General features: G+C 40.1%; 2 protein-coding genes across 9 annotated transcripts in view; one reads left to right on the forward strand and one right to left on the reverse strand.

Annotated features, from left to right (window-relative positions):
• galk2 (galactokinase 2) lies at nucleotides 1–14,313 on the forward strand. Of its 6 annotated transcripts, none has more exons than XR_015425381.1 (11): nucleotides 1–180; nucleotides 1,026–1,114; nucleotides 2,073–2,196; nucleotides 2,422–2,659; nucleotides 4,447–4,545; nucleotides 5,358–5,510; nucleotides 6,161–6,371; nucleotides 7,085–7,286; nucleotides 9,325–11,018; nucleotides 12,875–12,951; nucleotides 13,131–14,313. XR_015425381.1 is itself a non-coding variant. In XM_022245165.2 (9 exons), exons 1-9 carry the CDS (start codon nucleotides 116–118, stop codon nucleotides 9,545–9,547), a joined length of 1,404 nt encoding a protein of 467 aa, XP_022100857.2. In that variant the 5' UTR covers nucleotides 1–115; the 3' UTR covers nucleotides 9,548–12,472. The 6 variants fall into 6 exon arrangements, 1 of the variants encoding a protein (XP_022100857.2); XR_015425379.1 differs by having other exon boundaries at nucleotides 12,875–12,927; XR_015425382.1 differs by having other exon boundaries at nucleotides 9,325–9,602; nucleotides 12,875–12,927.
• fam227b (family with sequence similarity 227 member B) overlaps nucleotides 11,279–17,017 on the reverse strand; it is an 18,725-nt gene continuing 12,986 nt past the window's right edge. For 2 of the 3 annotated variants that reach the window (XM_022245162.2, XM_022245163.2), the window contains 4 exons: nucleotides 16,545–16,622; nucleotides 15,857–16,001; nucleotides 14,962–15,009; nucleotides 11,279–12,588 (listed from right to left, as the gene is read on the reverse strand). In XM_022245162.2, the coding sequence (XP_022100854.2) occupies nucleotides 12,508–12,588; nucleotides 14,962–15,009; nucleotides 15,857–16,001; nucleotides 16,545–16,622 (352 nt within the window). In that variant the 3' untranslated portion in view covers nucleotides 11,279–12,507. The remainder of the gene's footprint in view (nucleotides 12,589–14,961; nucleotides 15,010–15,856; nucleotides 16,002–16,544; nucleotides 16,623–17,017) is intronic. The other variant, XM_022245164.2, reaches the window with a different exon arrangement.

A 17,017-nucleotide genomic window follows, 5' to 3' on the forward strand; every position in this document is an offset into this window, starting at 1 on the left:
GAGGTCACGTGACTTTGTCACAACGTGTCCACACCGCGGAACCAGCGCTGTTGCCAGTGTTGGCACTTTTTTTGTTGATTTTTGTCATCATAATTGAAGAACAAGATTTCTTGAAATGGCTGATTATTCCAGAGATTGCCCTGAGATTGTCACTCAGGTTCCAAGCGCACAAAAAGAAAGGTAGGAAGCAAATAAATAAAATGAAACAAGCAAACAAATGCATGGAATGAAAATGAGACGAAAGACCAGGACCCGATGATACAGTCGTCATCAGGTCGTGGCTACGTTTTGTCATGTTTGTGGCCATTACGAATTGACCTTTTCGTGAAATAGATTCTATAGGCAATTAATTTTATTGTTGTTCAGTAGGCGTATCATGTTTTTAAAAGAACCTCTGTATGCCGTGTCCAGGGGTCATTGACCAGAACGTAGCCTGTAGAAACTAGAAATGACCAGTATTTGTCCAGATTTGTTGTCTAAAACCATGGGGGTGGGGCTTATGGTTTAGGATAACTGGAGGTATGGCAATGTGTAGTGATACTGAATGCACTCAATCACAAGATTTAAAAAAAAAGAAAGAACTTTGAACATATTTTGTCTTTATGGTTGATTTTAGGGTTTATACATGTACATGTGATAGCAAGAAGTATCTAGCCGTAGCACAAGGCTCATGACAGTACTGGTGAATCTCTCTGTCATGAACCTTGCACTTGGCATTTTATGTTTCTTGCTTGAAGGTTGAAGGGCTTCATATATTGCCATATGTGATTTTGTTCATTTGACTGTAATTGAAAAACAAAGTTACTTAGACTCTACAGGAGTTGAATTTTCACCAGTTTTTTAAAACAATGAATGAAAAATGCTGTCAAGTTTGAGTTTCACGAATCAAGTTTGTTATATACGTGTGTAAGTATATAAATATTCATTATATAAATATCCATTGAAGTTACTTTAATCCATAATTTGCACCATAGTGCCAGCAAAGCTGATGGTTAATCTTAATAGTTTTCTATTGTTTAATTCAGGTACAAATCCTTGCGAAACTTGTTCATTGAGAGATTTGGGTCCGAGCCAGCTTTTTTCACAAGGGCACCAGGACGAGTCAATCTCATTGGTAAGATTGAGAAAAAAGTATAAACAGAGTGAAGGCATGTGCCAAGTATATAACATACTCAATATATTGCCCTGGAATTTTGAAGTCACCACCTATGGAATCATTTTCTGTTTGATCTTATATTTCTAAAAAGGGTATGCTAAAGCCATGTATTGGTTCTCATCGTGTAATTTTGAATGTGTAGTAATGAACTGAAGTGGCACAAAATTAATAACAGAGCCTTTGAACAAAAAATGATTCCAAAAGTACTTCAAACTAAGGCACTCCTTACCCTAGGACTTAAGGCTTGTGCAATCTTGGTAGATCAAAGAGGCCCATCGTTCCATAGTTAAGCACCCCCCCAACAGCGTTGTATTTGAGTCCACCACAAGTGCATGTAAGTCCATCACAAGTCCCTGTAAGTCCATCACAAGTCCCTGTAAGTCCATCACAAGTCCCTTTAAGTCCATCACAAGTCCCTGTAAGTCCATCACAAGTCATTCAGTCTGAAGCCAATTCACAAGCTATTCACATGAGCTGTGACAAAAGCATTCTTTTGTCAGTTTTCACCCTTTTGCCCAAGACTGGCCTCGTGAAAGGACTTGTGACTGGCCTTGTGAAGGAATCCGGACTTGTGACTAGCCTTGTGAAAGGACTTGTGACTGGCCTTGTAACTGGCCTTGTGAAAGGACTTGTGATGGACTCAAATACAACACTGCCCCCCAACATGTCAACATATGTTCTGGTGACAGTGAATTGCAGTCTTTGACCGTTGCACACCAAAAATGAAGATGCAATAACCTTACATCTAAAAACCACTGGCTCGTGAGTGTAGCCATACATCACAGTCCCTTGTGGTGTAACTGGGTAAAGGGGGCTTGAGCATCAGTTTGGGAGGGAGTATATTCTAGTCCAGCCCCTCCACCACCCTCGACAAATCCCTGTTTTTATAGCCACTGATCTGTGAGTGGTTTTACAGGTGAACATATCGACTACTGTGGTTATTCTGTGTTGCCAGTGGCTATTCAACAAGACATCCTTATTGCTGCTGGGCCAAATTCAGATCAGATGCTAGTCTTCAAAAATACAAACCCAGAATACAGGTAAAGCGTATTCTTAAGTTTTTAGTCAGTGTGTTCACAGATTTTCTTTAGCTCTAAACCTCTTGGAGCAACTTTGCCTTCATGCATAACGTACTGTGTTTATAATAAAGGAAAATGCAACGCATATATAAGAAAATTGAACATGATATTTCCTTGACAGTTTTCTGATATTTACTTATCTCATTTTGTTGAGACTTGGACATGATACTGTTTACACCCTTTTAGGGATTTCACCTCAAACATCGGTGACTTTAAGATTGATCCCACCAACCCCCTATGGCACAACTACATTCTGTGTGGATTCCGAGGCATTGTGGAGGCGGAATGTGTATCCGTACCTTCTGGTATGAACCTTCTGGTGGATGGAACTATACCTCCTAGTGCTGGCTTGTCTAGTTCCAGTGCCTTGGTTTGCTGTGGTAGTCTTGTCACAATGCACATCAATGGGTTAGAAATACCTAAGGTGAGTAGCAAGCCTTCAAGCCTTGGACAAACTCAGCCTGGGTCACTTCCTGTCACTTTTGAACATTAATGTTCCTTTTTCTTCTGTTCATTTGCCTTGTAGTGTTCGCCAAGATCAATTTCTAAGCTTGATTGAGACTAATAGAATATTAAAAGGGAAGGCACAGCACAGGGCAAGTGCATTTGGGAATTTTTGGCAGCTCTTAAATCATGGTAACTACTTATAAAGTGTGAGACCATGTGCAGGTTACTCGCAAAACTTCTGCAGGTTAGAGAACACTAGCCTTATGCTTATGCAAGCAGTTTAATTACATGCGAATGTTCAGGTGCTTTTAAGTGCTTTTCAAAACAAGGAATAAGCAGAATAACGAAGCAATCATACAATCCAGAGTGCATTAGAATGTCATAAACTATTTCTGTGACGTCACTACTTTGTTCAAAGTGGAGATTATTTTTACGAATCTACGGCAAAATGTTTTGATCATCAATGTGTGACCGGAGGCTTGGGTTGGGTTGAGTAATAGCAACCTAATGCAGTGCTGCTGTGACACTGATTCTACTGGGCCTTGTTATATTTACAGTCTTATTGTGTACGTTTGCCTTTCTCTATAGAAAATGACAAAGGTTGTTATTCCTCGTGTTTTAAAGATCAATGCTTTGTAAAGTAAAAATTTCAACAAGGATTTGAATTTTCTCTTCACCTTTCAATAAGGAATTAATTTGATGTGTTTTGGCTGCATTTCTAAGTCTAGGTTTTGCCCACTCTTGTTTTATAATGTTGGATTATAGCTTAATTGAATTGACACAAAGTCGAGTACATCTTCTAGTTGTTCCAAGATCATACCGTCCTGAGTTGACACATCTGTCAGAGTCGCTTCTCACCGAGCACATATATATACTTTTGCTTGAAGAGTTAGCCCGTAAATTTTCTTGTATTGCTAATATTTGTATTGCTATAAACAATTCTAGGTGGAAATGTGCACTTTATAGAAACTTTTAAATGTTATTATTTAACTCCAAAATTGGCATTGTAATTTGAATCCAAAGTTGCTTATTCTCCAACTGAAATAGCAATCTGTAGTGAGGGGACATTTCGGAATGATTCATATATAAGAACAGGTAAGTATCATTGAAGCTCATTTTGAGTGGTTTGTAAACTGGTTCCAAAAGTGCTAACCATACTTTCATGAGGTTAATATAGCATTCCTCAATTTTATAGAGTCCTGTGTCTGTTTTAGTCAGCAAGATTTCGCTGCAATGACACACGTATAATAATGAATCCAAGGTGCAAGATGAAGAGAATACAGGTATATATCCAGCACTGAGTGTCGACTGTACAAATACCCTCATGAAGTTGAAATAGCATTCCTCAATTTAGTCCGATAGGTTTGGCTGCTATGACACATGTGTAACAATGACTCCCAGGCGCAAAAGGAAGAGAAGTGAGTATGTATCCAGCACTGATGCAACGGTGTTGACTGCACCAATACTGACAATGTTTGACTTAGCCCAAACCTGGGCACATAAATAAATGGAGCAACGGTGTGCACTCAGGCGTAGGGTAACAGCAAGAGCGTCATAGACTCGTGGGACTCTGTGTTCGTGACTCGGAACTGTAGATTCATGCTAAGGATGGGCGCGGCTTCGCCTCATCCATTCTTAGCACAAATCTACAGTTCCTCATCCATTCTCCTTGACCTAAAGTTGGAAGTAGATTTAATCGACAAAGCCTTTTTTAATTTACTAAGTAGTTAATTATTACCTATGTCATGTGTTTGTTTTTTTCAGAGGAAGTTGGCAGATATCTGTATGAGATGCGAGCATTATATCGGCACTCAGGGAGGTGGTATGGACCAATCTATCTGCTTCCTGGCAGAAACTGGGACTGTGAGTAGTACACTTGATAGTTTGTGATGTTTAGCTAATAAATTGAACAAGAGCAATCAAAATGACCGGGAAATTACTTATTTTGCTTAAACTCATGGAGCTGGAGGATGTGATACATGTACCTTGATCCTGTATGCACTAGCACAGCTGATGGGTTGGACTTGCCTCTAGCTGATGGGTTGGACTTGCCTCCAGCTGATTGGCTGGACTTGCCTCCAGCTGATGGGTTGGACTTGCCTCTAGCTGATGGGTTGGACTTGCCTCCAGCTGATTGGCTGGACTTGCCTCCAGCTGATGGGTTGGACTTGCCTCCAGCTGATTGGCTGGACTTGCCTCTAGCTGATTGACTGGACTTGCCTCTAGCTATTTGACTGGACTTGCCTCCAGCTGATGGGTTGGACTTGCCTCCAGCTGATTGGCTGGACTTGCCTCTAGCTGATTGACTGGACTTGCCTCTAGCTGATTGGCTGGACTTGCCTCTAGCTGATGTCTGAACTAGCTCCTCCTTCATTGGTTTTATACACAAACAAAACTGAGAAATTTGAAGGGGAAATATGTTACATTAAACACTTTTCAAATATTTGTGCATAACATAGACTAAGTTCTTGTCCTTGAATTAACGGTAAATTTAGAGGGCCTTGTATTACACAATCAGCATAAATTTTCTGAAGGGCTAATGAAAAACTAAATTTGTCATCAATTTTACGTCAAATTCAAGAAGAGTGTAGTTTAAGATTACATCAAGAATATATAACCAACTCTCACTTTCAAACGTAATGACATGATTTTGTTTATTTTGTTATCACTCACAGGCCAAGTGGATACAGTTTAATCCCATCAGAGCAACCAATGTTTCACTGCCTCCTGGTGTAGCTTTTGTTATCTCCAATAGTTGTGTTGAATTACAGAAAGCTGCAACATCTCACTTCAATATCAGAGTAGTGGAGTGTCGCCTAGCAACCCAGGTACAGCTGCCATAGCAACCTGCCTTAAGAAAGGTTTTAAGAATTAGATAGCACATCTCAGGTGGGCAGGAGGATGTAAGTTTGATGCTCCAAGGAAGGTTTTGTTACATTAAGGTAAACAAAAATTTAGTTTTCACATTAAAGCTGTGAATTTCTTTCCCACAGTTAACTCATCTCTACTTATTTCACTCGGTTTACCTGCGGATTCAACACACACTGAGTACACGTACACACTGTTACGTGGAATTCTTCATCTGAGATCTGAACACCTGTAGCATAGTTGTGGTAACCAAAAATACTCTGAGTACAGGGAGAAATGAAACCTTCAAAAAGCCAAAGCATGTAGACTAATCGGTGGAGATTCCATGATTGCAATGGCTTCAGATGTACACTCACACACATTTTCATGACACTTGACATAATTGGTCAATTCAGCTCTAGTAGAAGCACCCCTTCATCGGTTGAAAAAGAGCTGCATTGGTCAGGAGTGTTTCATTTGTTGTTGGCGATGTGACCCTGACGTGTGCATTTCCTAGTCGCTCGTGCACCAGTGAAGTTTAGTTCTGCCCATGGTCAAGGAAATTTATTTATGACCAACAGTAGCTTGACCGTTGGTAAGTCCAAGCAATTTTGGAATCGCTTTCTATCAGGTTTTAGCCAAGTCTAAAGGTCTAGACTGGAAGCAATTCAAGGTGCTTGCGAAGCTACAAGAAGCTCTAGCAGTCTCCTTAGAAGAAATGCTGGATAACGTGGAGAATGTACTTCATCCTGAGCCCTACAGTAAGAAGGAGATTTGTGAGATCTTGGGAGTATCAGAAGAGGAGTTAAACAAGGAGAGCCTAAGTCAGAACACACTGGAAGGTAAGAGAATTATTGAATGTATTGGAGCAACTCACAGAGAATCCTTAACCACTTCCTGCTGGGGACTCCGGAATCGAAGACGTATGGTTTATATGCGTGGCCGGGGTCTCCAAAGTCGGACAAAGGAAACAGGGCCCTGTAACAAAAGACCGTACTCCGAACAAAAGACCAGGCTGCTGGGCATTACCAACATTTTTCACTCTCAAAAGTGGTGATAATCCAGCCTTGTTTAGAAACCGTATACCAGGGTTTGGGGCATTGAGAGCAAGGGGATTATTACCAGGGACAAAAGCACTCCACCACCGCAGGGATGAGCCACACAGCACCGCTGCATGCTAATCTGGCCCCAATTGAAAAGAGGTCAGCAGTGTACTGAGCCATGTTCATGAACAAAAGACAGTTACACAACACCACACAATCTGGGCTCTGTTTACAAGGCTGCAGGCCTGGCTAAAATACTTGGGCTTCAATGAAGGTCACCTGTCAATGTAGAGTAGTGCCTAGAGATTACTTTGTGTGGCTATAAACAACCTTTAAATGAATGATGAATTTTTGAAGGATTTTGAAAACGGAAAAAATGATAGTCATGCCGGCCCAGCATCATCAACATTGAAAAATGCCCCGGCGTGAAGTGGTTAACTTTGTAAGGAAATTACTGTTTGAATGTTACTACATTTGTAATCAAGCTTTCCAGTTATGTCTTAATTTTACAGTAACCTCATTCAAGTTGCATGATCGTGCCAAGCATGTATTTGGAGAAGCTAACCGAGTTATGAAGTTCAAGGAGATTTGTGACCAAGCACCAAGTGATGCTGCCATCCAGTTAGGAGAACTCATGAGTGACAGTCATACAAGCTGTAGAGACTTGTATCAATGTAGCTGTGAACCTCTGGATCAACTCGTAGAACTCTGCAGGTGAGTGAGTGGGTAGGGGTTGCTACATGGTGGATCGGTTGGTGCCACCCCTGGGATTCAAGAGTGACAGTCATACAAGCTGTAGAGACTTGTATCAATGTAGCTGTTAACCTCTGGATCAACTAGCGGAACTCTGCAGATTGTTGGTTTAAGATGGGTGAATGAGTGAGGGTTGATATCTATAGTGTTCATGGGTTTGTGTTGGTCACCGTCCGTAGTGGTTTCCTCTAGACCCAGTAATAAGACTTGGCAGGTTGATGAATGAGGGTTGGTACCTGTAGTTGGTGAGCTGGTATTGCTCACGTAGCTGTTCCCTCTAGACCCAGTAATAAGACTGTCTTGCTGGTGGATTGGTGTTAGTCTCTAGCCGTCTCCTCTAGACCCAGTAATAAGACTCGGCAGGTTGGTGAGCGAGGGTTGGTACCTGTAGTGTTAGTGGGCTGGTGTTAGTCAGGTAGCTGTTTCCTCAAGACCCAATAATAAGACTCGGCAGGTTGGTGAGTGAGGGTTCGTACCTTTGGTGTTGGTCAGGTATTGTAGCTGTTTCTTCTAGACCCAGTAGGAAGACTTGGCAGGTTGGCGAGCGAGGGCTGGTACGTGTAGTGTTGGTGGGCTGGTGTTGGTCAGGTAGCTGTTTCCTCTAGACGCAGTAATAAGACTTGGCAGGTTGGTGAGTGAGGTTTAGTACCTGTAGTGTTGGTGGGCGGGTGTTGGTCAGGTAGCTGTTTCCTCTAGACCCAGTAAGAAGACTTGGCAGGTTGGTGAGTGAGGTTTAGTACCTGTAGTGTTGGTGGGCTGGTGTTGTTCGGGTAGCTGTTTCCTCTAGACCCAGTAAGAAGACTTGGCAGGTTGGTGAGTGAGGTTTAGTACCTGTAGTGTTGGTGGGCGGGTGTTGGTCAGGTAGCTGTTTCCTCTAGACCCAGTAATAAGACTTGGCAGGTTGGTGAGTGAGGTTTAGTACCTGTAGTGTTGGTGGGCTGGTGTTGTTCGGGTAGCTGTTTCCTCTAGACCCAGTAATAAGACTTGGCAGGTTGGTGAGTGAGGTTTAGTACCTGTAGTGTTGGTGGGCGGGTGTTGGTCAGGTAGCTGTTTCCTCTAGACCCAGTAAGAAGACTTGGCAGGTTGGTGAGTGAGGTTTAGTACCTGTAGTGTTGGTGGGCGGGTGTTGTTCGGGTAGCTGTTTCCTCTAGACCCAGTAATAAGACTTGGCAGGTTGGTGAGTGAGGTTTAGTACCTGTAGTGTTGGTGGGCTGGTGTTGGTCAGGTAGCTGTTTCCTCTAGACCCAGTAAGAAGACTTGGCAGGTTGGTGAGGTTTAGTACCTGTAGTGTTGGTGGGTTGGAGGTGGGCATCTACAGGTAGCTTTTCCCCCAGGATCAAGTAATAGAAATCTGCAGGTTGGTGTCTGAAGACGAGTGAGGGTTAGAGGTGGACAAAGTGAGTTACAGTCACACAGGCATATGAAGGCTTGTATCAGAGTAGCTGTGGAAGTCTAGATTAAGTTGAAGAATTGTACAGCTGGCCATCGGTGGCTAAAGATGGATAAGTAAGGAAGGTACTAGGTTTGTGATAGGTTTATGCTGTGGTGCTGATGGGAAGTTTGTGGTAACACTACAAGCTGTCAAGGTTGTTTCAATGTTTGCTCTGAACCTCTTGATTAACTCATTGAACTCTGTATGTAGGTGTATTGATGGGGGATGAAAGATGAACGACTGGTTCACTTTAGGGTTAGTGGGTGGGTTCGAAGTAGGCAGCAGGTAGTTCTGCTAGTAGCATCTGTGGTTGATTGTCATGCAAGCTGATGCCCTATATCAACACAGCCATGAACCACTGTATCAAGCATCAAAACTCAATATGAGCCGTTAGGGCTTTTAGTTGGATTCTGGTTGGTGTATTCTGTAAGGGACAAGTGGCTGGGTGAGTAGTACTAAATGTGAATGAAGGAACTCCTTGGCCCTTCAGAAACTTTACAATACATTTATCTTTGCCTCTTTGGAGTTGGAAAATTATTACAAATAATTTTTTTATTTCTGCAACAGACGTTCCGGATCACTGGGCTCACGTCTTACAGGAGCTGGTTGGGGTGGATGTGCAGTTTCCATGGTACCATCAGAGATTGTTGATGACTTCATCAGCAAGGTGCAAGCTGGGTATTATGCAGCTAATCCTAAGCTACAGTGTCGAGTCAAGGAGAGCCTGTTTGCGACAGAGCCAGGCAACGGAGCCAACATATTTGAAATGACTGCAGAAACCTCACTCTGAAATCAAAACAGAGTTCTTCACAATATGTCACAACTCATTTCTGTTTATCAAAAAGGTACAAATTTCCAGATTTGGGAAAGTAAATGTTTTTTCAAAGTCCTGATGAGAAGGACTTAAATAAGATTGATTTAACATTCCTAACAATTTGGCATATAATTGTTTTTGCATCAAACAGATACAAATGTTATATTTACTGCAAATGCAGTACCATCAAAAACTTTGTGAACTTTTTGCGCTGGGACGAGAGTAGCGTACACTATGCTTATAAAAAATTGATGATGGAAATATATACATGAAAGTTTAAACATACTTCCATTTTTACTTTTTGCTGACCCATTTTCCCCATTTATATGCTTGCCAATTTCATTTTTAGTGCTTGTATAAAACACAAACAGTATTCTATTTCAAGCATTTATTTCATGAAGAATAAGAATGCACTCATCACTACTTAGAGACTTGTTCATGTACATCAGTTACAACAGTACCAAGAATGTGAGTTTCACTGACTTTCATGAGAAAGATGCCCAAGTTTTTTCTTTGATTTCAACCAAATTGAGAATGCAAATGCATGTATATTTAAACCAACTTTAGTTCACTGCTGAAAATAATGTGCAATGCTTTATTTTCAGCGTTAACCACTTGCTGCCGGGTGCTTTTAAAAATGCAGTGCACACATACAGGCCATTTTCAAGATTTTCAGTTTTCAAATATCTGAAAAAAAAATCCATCATTTCATTTAATGGACATTTACACCCACACAAATGACTCTTTGGTGTCTACTCTAAGTTGACAGGTAACCTTCATTGACTCCTGAGTATTTCAGCCAGGCCTGCCGCCCTGTAAAGAGAGCCCAGAATTTGAGGTGTTGCATAATTTCCTTTGTTCCAAGTGAATGCGAGTGGCATCTTTTTAAACGCTGCTGGATTAGCATGCTGCAGTGCTGTGTCGCTCATCAATGGGGCCCTGGAGCACTTTTGTCCGTGGTGCTAATCTGCAGGCACGTTATGCCCAAAACAGAGGTAGACTGTTTAAGAACAGTGACAGATTACCTTCGAAAAACGCAAGCCAAAAAAATGATGGCAATTCCCAGAAGCAGGTCTTTTTTTCAGAGTAGGGGCTTTTGTTACACATACCAGCTCTTTTGTCCCATTTCGGGCACCCAGCTCTGCGTATAAACCCATGGTGCCCGAAACGGGGTTCCCCGACAGCAAGTGGTTAATGCTCTTCCAATATGTAGTTGCCAGAATTGATAGGAAAATATCGTAAATGTTCAATTGAAACCTTTCAAAGTAACATCCCTATCAGAATATGAGGAATTTTAGTGGACTTCACCATGGGCAGATCAAATTGGCAGGGTTGGAAATCTTCAGGTGACAAGAATGTGACGGACAGAGTGTGTCTGTCCAAGAAGTGAGATTACATGGATGAAGAGAACAAGGGTGGAAACAAGAACAGGGAAAAGATGAAATGGGTAGGTAAAAGAGAAGATGGATAACATAATACCACACAGGCAACAGCAGGGAAGTTAAGCAACCTGATCCGACGATCGTTTCTTACAAGCATATACAGGACATAAGGTCCAAATGTAACCGGTTCGTTCAAAATGAGAAAATTCCAAATAGAATTGTCTCACCTGTGCTGCATTACACAGCTCAAATTGTTGCCCAGATGCCCAGTTCAAGTTGCCATAGCAACTCATAGTCTCCAAAAGAGAGATAAAAAGCAAGCAGCTTTCCACCATGGTAAAACATATTTATTATAAAATATCAAACTGCCTTTTAAGAAAAACATCAAACAGCTCCAAAATACATTTTTACAATGCATAAAAACGTATTTATATAAGTCATGTACAATAAAAGTTAAATCCTTAGTGCACATTAATTAAAGTCTTGAAATGTGAATAGGATTGTGATTGCCAGTACAGTTGATTCTCGTTATTACAAAATCGGCCATACCAGTGGGCGAGTAAACTCAGACTATCGATCAATCGTGTCATGCAGCTAGTGTCGAAATCAAGACAAATGGAAAATTAAATAACCATGTCTCTCCATGACACAATTTGTGTACTACGTACATGGATGGGGGCTCTAGTTGATGAGTCTTCACATTCGTGCAGGTACACATGCATAGGCCTACATGGGCATGTCATTTAGTTACTGTTGGCTTCGTCGTCATCCATTGCAATCGAAAGTCTTTTAAAAATCCCTGGATCAATGCTTTCACATGTATTTGCTTTTTTAAATCTCACATGCACATTAAACATGTTGTCAGTATATGACAGTGAAGTTTATTATTCTAAACACGTTACAATATATTTGATCAGTCATAACCGAGCAATCTTTTTGATAAAACATGAACCACGTTGATGTGTATGGATGTAGAGTACATTGTACATGGCACTGTACACAATGGGATCTATTCATTCAATGCACCGAAGCTATTACATTGCATTCCCTCACAACGAATTTCGGATACAATGACAGATTCTACTTGGTCCCATGGATTCGTAATAACGAGAGTCGACTGTATGTGGTGGATTCATGTAATAATGACCAGTAGTGGATGGGATACTTATGAACTGACAAATACATTTTGCATAACTTACTATTAAAGTTGAGGTTCGTTATTTGAAATTATCCATAAGGTAGGAATATTTGAAAAAAATGTTTAACACTTTATATTTCAAACACCAGTTCAATTTTACCTTTGAAGGTCAGAACTAAGTTGTACTGTAACAATGAAGGTGTTTCGATTTTTTTTCTGGCCAAACCTGTGCTTATGAAAAGACTCCAACGACTTACTTGCAAATGCAGAAGTCTCAAACTTTCAAATATCCAAGCTTTTCAGTGTTGACAATTTTATTTCCTTGTCAAGAATGTGACAATTCACCTTTTCTCCATCATTAAATTACCCATGTTCCATTGATATCATTTTCCTTGTGAATCTTTAGTTTCAAGCTATTACTCATCATCAAAGTCTTCATCAGACGATGAATTGTAGCCGCTACCAGTCCTCTTGTTTGCAGGCAAAACTTGTCTTTCCTAAAAGAGGAAAACAAAATAAACCACAAGAAGATTACTCAAACTGTACGTGAATGAGGGCGATATTAATTTTATTTCAGGTTTTGCCCTTACACTCGGTGCTTCTCCAAGAGCTTATGAATATACATGTAAGGGCAAAACCTGTAATTAAAGATTACTAAAACTTTATCACGAAGCATGTCAAACATCAAACTATTTCCAGTGCATTTGGACTACATTGCGCACAGCCAATGATTTCTGCCACTATTATCCATATTTGATAATCTTGAATTTTGTTTAACTACAGATTAATCCAGACACAACGTTAGATGCTTCCAATGGGCCCCTTCCATAGTGAAAGTGAGAAGAATTGTCTTCTTTTTTGTGAGTTGCATGTGGGTCTGAAAAGAACTGTTTATAAATTGACATTTAAGCAGTGTGCTGTCTGTTTGTGAGAAATCTTTATCCGCCGAAGTCTCATTCTTTAGTTACGTTGCAAACTTTGGGGGTGAATTCTTAAATTGAATTCTGCTTATATTTCCTTCCATCTACTTTCTGCACAGAATGGACCAGGTCAGTCTTCCAACAGCACATCTCAAAATGAAGTATGTCACGTCATATGTAAATGCACCCACCTGAAATCAGCCCTCTTAACATGCACAGCCATACATAGACTCACAAAACACTTGAGTGTCAAGTGCCTTGTTCTCATGGCTCCTTATCAGTCCTCATTTTATTCCTAACATCCATCTAATTCAGACAGGCTAGCCCCCAGTTGAATGATCCAATGCAGCTCCATGCACCTTGTTAGCCTGCACACTTTAACATTCTACTTGTCTATCTACTTGCAATGGTTAGCTAAAAACTGTCTACTTGCAAAATCTTCGTGTGAGTCTGCAATGCTGTCAATGTCAAGTTACTCTAAAAACTTGCGATGTGGTCTTTATTTGGATTGGATGAGGCAGTGAAGCAAATGAAAGTCAAATCTGATTGCTGATTCAAATTGTGATATTCAACTATAAATGTAACTCTACATGCCCAAATTTACTGCATTCATATGACCATCCATTTCCACTTTAAAAATCACATCTACAAATTGCTGCATTATATTTTCAAACTGTTGGAGTTGGGGATAGATTACATGCTGCAAAACAGAAGGCGAGTTTCCACACACCAAGCTCACATATTGCTGCTAGATATTTGTTAGCGAAGCATTTCTGTCAAAGCTACCCAACACCCAACGTATATACCATTCAGCTGGAGCACTTAGCTCTTTCAGTTAATACGCCCTGACAAAAGCGACTAATAACTCCGCACAACTGCAAACTATAATGTAACTCAACCAAATGGTCTGACATTCAATAACTAAGTTTGGGAAAACAGTGAAAAAAAAACCAAGAATTAACTCTTTGCATGTAGCCAGGTGATCAGAGAACCCTTAAACATTTGGACTTCCTTTGTAACTTTCTTGATGAAGAAAGACCATGAGGAAAGAATTCACAAGCTTCTTAAAAGCATTAAGCCGTGGATGTAAAAAAGCACAGTACATCCAGCGACAAAAATTTAGCACTATATACATTAATCTGGCTACATGAAACTTGAATTTCATGCTTCTCTTCATGCAAATTAAAAGCAGAATTTTCCTGATATTTTTATCATGATATCTGTTATCTAAAATTGAGTGGTAAGCGATAAAGAAATAAATGTAAACAAACAATGCTAATGATAAGGCCGATGAAAACATGACATGAATTTCTGTCTTTTGTATGTTTTATCTGGTCCATCCATATTTAAGTTGCAATGGTATACTGGGTCACCTATTCTAGGCATTCAGCTACAATGCCAAAAAATATAAAAAAATGACAAAACTACCAAGGGATACCGACAACTAAGTCTGAAAAATTCAGAGTTCTCAGACCATGTTTACCAAAATGATGGTGGTGAAGTAGGATTTTGATATTTCCACTCCAAAGGAACTGGATGTCAAAATGTTCCCTGGTACCCTGTGATAATGCCTCATGTTGATCTATTGTAAGAATTACTGCGAGCTCCAAATGCACTGCGACAAATACACTACCTCGGCCAATGAAAGCACTCATTGTGTTAGTATCTGCATCTAGGGATCAGATTACATGCTATGAGGAAAAACAGGCGTGGTTCTAAGATACTCTTAAAGAAAAAACAAATCAATGCCCATCTTCTGGAAGGTGCGAGAGTACGTTGAAAACTGTTTGAAGAATTTTTGGAACAGTATTCCGGATGTTTTTCAATGAAACATTATCCACAATATTAATGCACATTTTGCGGAGGCATTGCGCAAGATTTAGAGGCTGGTCCCTACAAGTTTTCATTTATGTCATTAGAACCACGCCCAGTAAGATTGAGTCACCAGACCTCATATCCAGCTGCTTCCTTTAGTAAAGCCAGGATTCCATCTTTTCCCTCCATTGCCAAAATTATGTAATCGACGAAATAAAAAACAGTATTAAAAATCATAGGAAATTCTGAGATTAGAATTTCTCTTCAGGCAAACTTGAATTCTCAATTCTGATTGGTCGATCCATCGCAACAAACAGTGTGACATATAACTGTGTTCATGGTGTTGCACGGTCCATGTCAAACCCTGCTATTTTAACTCAATGCACTGCACTATCTTTGCACTAAAAGCCAACGCACATCTGCACGACCGTAAATTCGAAGGTGGTGCATTTGCCCATGCTGATCGTCACAGGTGTTTAAATGCACATACACTCATTACTGCACGTCAAGTTTGCTTTAAGATTTGGCGAGTGGTACACGGGATACAGATGCACTACATTATTCCATGTTCCACTCACGCTCATGAGATAACTAATATAAACTGTAACAGAATACAAATAAAGTTAAAATTATGACTTGAATGAATGGTACAATGTGATTTTTTAAAACAAAATGCAATTTTTTTTGGCAGTATTCTTTCCTAGGTTTATCCAGTAGCTTCCCTAATCACCGATAAGGGAGCCAGGAATATACGTACAGAAATTGAATGCAGTTGAACCATTTCTAGAGATTCCACGATCAATTTCCTTCCACCAAATAAACTTAAAGACTGACATCTGTTCCTTCAAAGTTACTTTACCAGTAAAACCAAGAAAATAGGATTAATATGATTTAAAAACTCTGACAACCTTGGCAAACCTTTAGGCGCCAGGTAATAATTTGTTTAATAAATGTGCCAACTGATCCTGAAATATTGTACCATAACTGCAACAGCTAATTTGGGTCTAAAACTCTTCACTGAACAACTCACCCTCATATCTAAGATCTTCTCACTCAGTATCTTGACATCAACATTCCGTAGCAGTATTTTCTGTTTGAGTTGCTCAATCTCCCTGGTTTGTTCTCTCTTCTGTTTCTCAATGGCAGCCATCTCTCGAGCAAGCTCTTCTTTAATTCTAACATTGATAATCAGAGTCAAGATACCAGACCAATAGGTAAAAACCTGTCCAAAACTCATAGAAGCATCAACATAAAATTTTAAAGCGTTGAGAAAAATGCTGTCAGTATTTGTTGATATTTAATGCTGCTCAAGCCCAGAATATAGTCCATACTTTTGTGCTGACTTAAGAGCCTCGGTCTCAACATAAAATTGACTGGACCTTCAATCAAAAATGTTACAGGTTAGAATACTTCTGAGGTCTTTGTCAGGCCTGCAAAGTCCAACTGAATTTAACCTGTGATTAAAAAACCTCAAAAGTCTTGCTCAGGTGGAGCTTGGAGCTTGTACATGTGACGTCCTACAAACTTAGCATGGAGAAAATTGTTGCATAAAAATGGCTATATAAGGAGCCCTTAGACTTGAGAAAACATCCCTATAGCTCAGGATCTTAGAGTCTGCTGACCCGCTGCATGTATTCTGGAAATTCAACAAGGGGGATAAATTACTCAGTTGGCAGAATGAACGGCAGCTTAAAACTCTCTTTCAGGAAATAACTCACTTTTGATACTCTGCATTCAGAGATTTTTTCATCCGTTGTGTATCTTTGATGACTTCACGATAGGTGAGAGCTGGAGGAGTAAGTCATGCGTCAAGGAATACACCTGCATACTGACTTCAAGGAACAACAGTAATATTGTGAGACAATTCTGATTAGCAAGTTGCTATCCCACTACAGTCGACTCTTGTTACGGGCGTTGGGACTTACTGAAATATCTTGCATTAAACTGGAACCTTGTCTTAAGTATTTTCCCACTCAGATGTGTTATTTGTCGATAATACTACGGTTGAAGGGGAAGGAATTTGCTTTCAAACCAGTTCAAACATGTTCTTTTTGAAAGTGGAATGTACATGCAGATTAATTTAATAAATAATTGTTATAATGAAACAAGAATTATACTGTAACTGAAAAGAACCAAGTGGAAAAATAAGAAAATGTAGCAACAGGGCAAGTGGACTCATCACCAGTCACTG

This window comes from Acanthaster planci, linkage group LG05, assembly GCF_054643075.1.
Source record: "Acanthaster planci isolate LZ-2023a linkage group LG05, COTS_SCS, whole genome shotgun sequence".
Classification (NCBI taxonomy): Eukaryota; Metazoa; Echinodermata; class Asteroidea; order Valvatida; family Acanthasteridae; genus Acanthaster; species Acanthaster planci.